At 45.0% G+C, this 7495-nt stretch overlaps 1 protein-coding gene across 3 annotated transcripts; it reads left to right on the top strand.

The window, feature by feature from the left end:
- The first annotated feature begins 2459 nt into the window (after nt 1-2459).
- Nucleotides 2460-6523, top strand: LOC127926573 (protein THEM6-like). Of its 3 annotated transcripts, none has more exons than XR_008124466.1 (3): nt 2460-2569; nt 2731-2816; nt 5970-6517. XR_008124466.1 is itself a non-coding variant. In XM_052512010.1 (3 exons), coding segments are annotated over exons 2-3 (294 nt in total). In that variant the 5' UTR covers nt 2534-2560; nt 2731-2814; the 3' UTR covers nt 6262-6523. The 3 variants fall into 3 exon arrangements, 2 of the variants coding, with proteins under 2 accessions (XP_052367969.1, XP_052367970.1); XM_052512010.1 differs by having other exon boundaries at nt 2534-2560; nt 5970-6523; XM_052512009.1 differs by having other exon boundaries at nt 2505-2816; nt 5970-6521.
- The last annotated feature ends 972 nt before the right edge of the window (nt 6524-7495 follow it).

The raw sequence follows: 7495 nt of genomic DNA, 5'->3' as shown, positions 1-7495 counted from the left end.
GATTAAGGCTGGGACACCGCCAGTTGATTAAAGGTGGGACACAGACAGTTGATTAAGGGTGGGACACAGACAGTTGATTAAGGGTGGGACACAGACAGTTGATTAAGGGTCGGACACCGCCAGTTGATTAAGGCTGGGACACCGCCAGTTGATTAATGCTGGGACACAGCCAGTTGATTAAGGCTGGGACACAGCCAGTTGATTAATGCTGGGACACAGCCAGTTGATTAAGGGTGGGACACAGCCAGTTGATTAAGGGTGGGACACAGCCAGTTGATTAAGGGTGGGACACAGCCAGTTGATTAATGCTGGGACATTGCCAGTTGATTAATGCTGGGACACTGCCAGTTGATTAAGGGTGGGACACAGCCAGTTGATTAAGGCTGGGACACAGACAGTTGATTAAGGGTGGGACACCGCCAGTTGATTAAGGATGGGACACAGCTAGTTGATTAAGGGTGGGACACAGCCAGTTGATTAAGGGTGGGACACAGCCAGTTGATTAATGCTGGGACATTGCCAGTTGATTAATGCTGGGACACTGCCAGTTGATTAAGGCTGGGACACAGACAGTTGATTAAGGCTGGGACACAGACAGTTGATTAATGCTGGGACACAGCCAGTTGATTAAGGGTGGGACACAGCCAGTTGATTAAGGGTGGGACACAGCCAGTTGATTAAGGGTGGGACACAGCCAGTTGATTAATGCTGGGACATTGCCAGTTGATTAATGCTGGGACACTGCCAGTTGATTAATGCTGGGACACTGCCAGTTGATTAAGGGTGGGACACCGCCAGTTGATTAAGGCTGGGACACAGACAGTTGATTAAGGGTGGGACACCGCCAGTTGATTAAGGATGGGACACAGCTAGTTGATTAAGGGTGGGACACAGCCAGTTGATTAAGGGTGGGACACAGCCAGTTGATTAATGCTGGGACACAGCCAGTTGATTAAGGGTGGGACACAGCCAGTTGATTAAGGCTGGGACACAGACAGTTGATTAAGGGTGGGACACCGCCAGTTGATTAATGCTGGGACACAGCCAGTTGATTAAGGGTGGGACACAGCCAGTTGATTAAGGCTGGGACACAGACAGTTGATTAAGGGTGGGACACCGCCAGTTGATTAAGGGTGGGACACAGCCAGTTGATTAAGGCTGGGACACAGCCAGTTGATTAAGGGTGGGAAACCGCCAGTTGATTAAGGCTGGGACAAGGACAGTTGATTAAGGGTGGGACACAGCCAGTTGATTAATGCTGGGACACTGCCAGTTGATTAAGGTTGGGACACAGACAGTTGATTAATGCTGGGACACAGCCAGTTGATTAAGGGTGGGACACAGACAGTTGATTAAGGGTGGGACACCACCAGTTGATTAAGGCTGGGACCCAGCCAGTTGTTTAAGGCTGGGACACAGCCAGTTGTGTAAGGCTGGGGCACAGCCAGTTGATTAAGGCTGGGACACAGCCAGTTGTTTAAGGCTGGGACACAGCCAGTTGATTAAGGCTGGGACACAGCCAGTTGTTTAAGGCTGGGACACATCCAGTTGTTTAAGGCTGGGGCACAGCCAGTTGATTAAGGCTGGGACACAGCCAGTTGATTAAGGCTGGGACACAGCCAGTTGTTTAAGGCTGGGACACAGCCAGTTGATTAAGGCTGGGACACAGCCAGTTGTTTAAGGCTGGGACACAGCCAGTTGATTAAGGCTGGGGCACAGCCAGTTGATTAAGGCTGGGACACAGCCAGTTGATTAAGGCTGGGACACAGCCAGTTGTTTAAGGCTGGGACACAGCCAGTTGATTAAGGCTGGGACACAGCCAGTTGATTAAGGCTGGGGCACAGCCAGTTGATTAAGGCTGGGACACAGCCAGTTGATTAAGGCTGGGACACAGCCAGTTGATTAAGGGTGGGACACAGCCAGTTGATTAAGGCTGGGACACAGACAGTTGATTAAGGGTGGGACACCGCCAGTTGATTAAGGGTGGGACACAGCCAGTTGTTTAAGGCTGGGGCACAGCCAGTTGTTTAAGGCTGGGACACAGCCAGTTGTTTAAGGCTGGGACACAGCCAGTTGATTAAGGCTGGGACACAGCCAGTTGTTTAAGGCTGGGACACAGCCAGTTGATTAAGGCTGGGACACAGACAGTTGAATAAAACATGTGAAATGAAAGCATCCAACAGGAAAATGTGAGTAATGCCAGGAAACAGAGACAGTGGAGCGTGTATTTACATTTAAACAACTGGCTGTGTATTGATACAGTGTGGACATTATTGTAGGGAAAGAGAGAGGATGAGATCTAGTATGAGGGGGGGATACAGGGAATTAGTTTAAAGAGTACAGTGAGTAGAACGTCATTAGATATAGTCGCAAATATTTTATATTTTTTTAAGTGCAACGGGGCTGACAGGTAGGATTTAGTTTATCCGTGTCTCTGGCTCACACTCCAGTACAGTAGGTGGCGGTAATGGACCATAATATTGGATACCAAACGCCGATAAACCCCACCGAAGAAGACGGAAAAGTGCTTAGTGATTTCAACGCATACCTCGGAGCTCCGGTATCAAATGTAACATAACTATTTAAACATTTAGAATAGGTTTTACTTGACTTGGGAAGTTGTGAATTCCACACGAGACTGTTTTTTTTTTGTCGAGGGAGAGTGACAGCTACACAGATTTGTTTGATAAATATCTGCTCTTCAAATCTATTTCTGTAATTGTTTCTCAGCCTGAACGGCAGCCCGGAGTTTCAGGATAAGACGGTGAACGCGCTGTGTTGATTTCGGACAACAAGTTTCTGATCAAAACAGTCATGTAAGTTTGTTGCGACTAAACTTCAACGTTGGTCTGCGCTGTCCACTGTGAGTTCATGTCATTTCTAAGTTTGCTTAAAAATGTGTTAATATCTAATTCACATTTGGAAGATTATAACATCTTTACTGTGCCACTTTTATATGGAGGGAGGCTAATCTACATTTCCCTTTTATATACAAACTGAGTGTACAAAACATGACATGCTCTTTCTATGACCAGGTGAATCCAGGTGAAAGCTATGATCCCTTATTGATGTAACTTGGTAAATCCACTTCAAATCAGAGTAGATTTGGTGAGGAGATGGGTTAAAGAAGGATTTTTAAACTTTGAAACATGGATTGTGTATGTGGCATTAAGGGTGAATGGCCAAGACAATAGTCTGAATGACTCAAACCAGGTAGAAAGTGTGTAGAAATGATAATTAAACTTTTGATTTTATTTATTTAACCTCTGAACTCTTTTTCTTCCCATTAGTAATTTCAACAGTTATTAGCAGCACTATTTAGTGAATTTGGTAGATTTTTTTTTTATCTCAAACCAGTGAATTTAACAAAACCAGTTGAGAACCACTGTATTAGGCTAGCCCAATACTGGACTACAGGAGTTTAAAGTTACTCCGTATAGTCCAAGGACCTTAGCTTGCTACATGTTCTGTTTAAAGGCCAACTTGGCTCTGGAAGCCGAAACCGACAAAAATGCTACATCCTGAACGTGAATCGATTCTCAATTGCGGTACGGTTCTAGAAGCAAAAATCCCTTTACTTTCTTATCACATCGAAATAATTTCACAACTAAAAATACACTCTTACCGGTTGGTGCCAGCAGTATTTTTCTGAGACAACTTCGTTGGTGGCATCATTCTCCTGTTTAGGAGACGCAGATGGCTAACTGGCATCGGTAGTCCACTCTGTCTTCCATTGACATGCTCTTATATGGACATATGACTGTGTTGGGACACTAACCCTAACCATATCAATTTAACACTAAACCTAACCGTGTATCAATTTAACCCTATTTATATATATATATAGTGGGGCAAAAAAGTATTTAATCAGCCACCAATTGTGCAAGTTCTCCCACTTAAAAGATGAGAGGCCTGTAATTTTCATCATAGGTACACTTCAACTATGACAGACAAAATGATAGAAAAAAATCCAGACAATCACATTGTAGGTGGAAATTATGGTGGAAAATAAGTATTTTAAAAATGTACATAGAAAAAAGACTTTAGGGGAGTCTCAAGTTGGATTAGATTTACCTTGAATATTGCAACCCATTTGTGTAGACTATTAGCCAGCCAACCTGCTGAGTTTAACAATAGAGACTGAATTGATCCACCAGGCGACCACATTGTTAGGCTATTTGATGTGGAATCTTTATGAAGGTTTATAAATGGAAGCTAAATACCGTATATAGATAATATACTGCATAATCAAACACTCCCTATTCAGCTAGTGTTTTGAGGGTGAACTGACGGTATTATTTGGCGTTAATAGACTGGTTTTACGCACGACAACTTTCTAACCAAGCTGGGAGATCATTAGAGGACGACTCATGTCACTCAGGTTCAGCTAGATTATATATTCAAAACAATCTATTGGTAGCTGATCAGTATGTTGCATAAAAAAATTTTTTTACTGATAGCCAGGGGCTCCAACAGTCACACTGTTTAGTGAGTTCAACAGATCACATCAAATAAAGGTTAAATAAATGAGATCTGAGGCAGTAGGGATGACCAGGGATGTTCTCTTGATTAGTGTGTGAATTAGACCATTTTCCTGTCCTGCTTAGCATTCAAAACATTACTTTTGGGTTTGAGGGAAAATGTGTGAAGTAAAAAGTACATTATTTTCTTTAGGAATGTAAGTGAAGGAAAAGTTGTCAAAAATATAAATAGTAAAGTACAGATGAATACATAAACTACCTCAGTAAAAATACTTGAAAGTACTACTTAAGTACTTTACACCACTACAAGTGAGCCAGCTGTGATCAGTACCATCAGCTGGGAACTCGAGGTGGGCCGGCTGGAAGCTGGGTATACCCCACTTGGGTTCTTGAGAGCTAATCTAAAGTAGGAGAAATTGTTTGCTGAATGTATTTGCTGTCAGTAAGAGGCCAAACTGTGATATTTTAGTGATTAGCTTTAGCTGTATCGGCTCATTTTCTAGACCTCTGCAGGGTATGTGTACAGTATCCCGGACAACTTGTGGGCGATAGATGTACATACTGTTCCAGCTAACCCTGTCCATGAATCATTCACACCTACCAGGCTTCTACACCTTTCAAGCTGAACCTGTTCTTATTTATTTCAAATCCCCACATAGCTGATGTGCCCTTGTAATGAAGGCAGCCAGGCCTGTCAGTGTAGTTGTCTACACCCTACCCTGATGTCCCTGCTGAAACTATTCGCCTGCCTGTCTGTATTGCTGTCTGTATTGCTGTCTGTATTGCTGTCTGTATTGCTGTCTGCCTGTATTGCTGTCTGCCTGTATTGCTGTCTGTCTGTATTGCTGTCTGTCTGTATTGCTGTCTGTCTGTATTGCTGTCTGTCTGTATTGCTGTCTGTCTGTATTGCTGTCTGTCTGTATTGCTGTCTGTATTGCTGCCTGTATTGCTGTCTGTATTGCTGTCTGTATTGCTGTCTGTATTGCTGTCTGTCTGTATTGCTGCCTGTAATGCTGTCTGTCTGTCTTGCTGCCTGTATTGCTGTCTGCCTGTATTGCTGTCTGCCTGTATTGCTGTCTGCCTGTATTGCTGTCTGCCTGTATTGCTGTTTGTCTGTATTGCTGTTTGTCTGTATTGCTGTTTGTCTGTATTGCTGTTTGTCTGTATTGCTGTTTGTCTGTATTGCTGTTTGTCTGTATTGCTGTCTGTCTGTATTGCTGTCTGTCTGTATTGCTGTCTGTCTGTATTGCTGTTTGTCTGTATTGCTGTCTGTCTGTATTGCTGTCTGTCTGTATTGCTGTCTGTCTGTATTGCTGTCTGCCTGTATTGCTGCCTGTATTGCTGCCTGTATTGCTGCCTGTATTGCTGTCTGCCTGTATTGCTGTCTGCCTGTATTGCTGTCTGCCTGTATTGCTGCCTGTATTGCTGCCTGTATTGCTGTCTGTCTGTATTGCTGTCGTGTAACACTACCTCTCCCCCCTTCTCCAGGGAGATGTTACTGTGGGTGTTAGGGGTGTTGCTGCTGCTGTTCTCCAGTCTGGATGTGTGGTACTTCGTGCGTGCGGCGGTCACGGTGGTCAGGGCCTGGTTCCAGAAGCCGGTGTGGGACGTCCTGGGGGAACAGAGTGTGTCGGGGCGCGTCCTGCTTCACGATATCGACCTGGGACACATGAACAATGCCAGATACCTCCGGGAGTGTGACTTCGCCAGGTTAGATGGGTCCCAGGAAGCTGAGTTCTCTGTTAGTTTTAACGTATTCCTTTACCCCAGTAGCTCCTAACCCCTAGAGGATTCCTTTACCTCAGTAGCTCCTAACCCCTAGAGGATTCCTTTACCCCAGTAGCTCCTAACCCCTAGAGGATTCCTTTACCTCAGTAGCTCCTAACCCCTAGAGGATTCCTTTACCTCAGTAGCTCCTAACCCCTAGAGGATTCCTTTACCCCAGTAGCTCCTAACCCCTAGAGCACATATGTCAGAGTCAAGGCCCGCGGGCCACATCCGGCCCGCGAGAAGGTTTTTTACGGCCCCTGGGATGATCTTGATTTATTATTAGAACCGGCCCGCAGACCGCAGCAAGCCGGCAGCCCGCAGATCTTTTACACGCACCAATACTACATTTCCCACAATGCAACGGTGACGCACCGAGCAGTAGGCTGCTTCATTTCAATATTTATTGGCACAGCAGTTGTCAGCATCACAGTAAAATTAACTTTCAGATACCCATCAAAAATGGCAAAACGGAAGGTGGACACTGAGAACCGGGGTTTCAAACAAGGTGGGAGTCGGAGTATTTGTTCACGGAGGTAGCTGGAAAACCTGTGTGTCTTCTGTGTGGAGAAAGTGTGGCGGTACTGAAAGAGTATAATCTGAGACGACATTATGAAACGAAACACGCGGACAAAAACAAGAATATGGACATGGAACAAAGGCTACAAAAGGCAGAGGAATTAAAACGAGGCCTCAAATCTCGACAGGCTCTGTTCAAAAGCCAAATCACAAGGCCAGGCTGCTGTCAAGGCCAGTTTTATTTTGGCAGAAGAGATCGCTAAATCAGCCCGGCCATTTACGGAGGGGATTTCATCAAAACTGCATGATTAAAGTTTGTGACGAAGTTTGCCCAGAAAAAGGCAACTCTTTTTAAATGTGAGTCTGAGCAGAAACACCATTGCCGAGAGAGTAGACCAGTTGTCCATCAATCTAAAAGAGCAGCTTGTGAAAAGGGAAAAGATTTCATTGCATATTCCTTGGCTGTGGATGAGAGCACCGACATTTCTGACATTGCCCAGTTGTCAATTTTCATCCGCGGAGTGGACTCCAGCCTAAGCGTGACAGAGGAGTTTTTGGCTTTACGTCCTATGCATGGCACAACTACGGGGCATGATTTGTATGAAGAGGTGTCAAGATGTGTAAATGAGATGGAGCTGCCTTGGGAAAAACTCGTGGGTTTGACAACCGACGGAGCACCTGCGATGTGTGGACACAGGAGCGGACTGGTGGCGAAGATACGGGAAAAG

Source organism: Oncorhynchus keta, unplaced genomic scaffold, assembly GCF_023373465.1.
Source record: "Oncorhynchus keta strain PuntledgeMale-10-30-2019 unplaced genomic scaffold, Oket_V2 Un_contig_7829_pilon_pilon, whole genome shotgun sequence".
Classification (NCBI taxonomy): Eukaryota; Metazoa; Chordata; class Actinopteri; order Salmoniformes; family Salmonidae; genus Oncorhynchus; species Oncorhynchus keta.
Note: the sequence above shows the minus strand (reverse complement) of the source record. Positions and strands in the feature narration are given on the sequence as shown.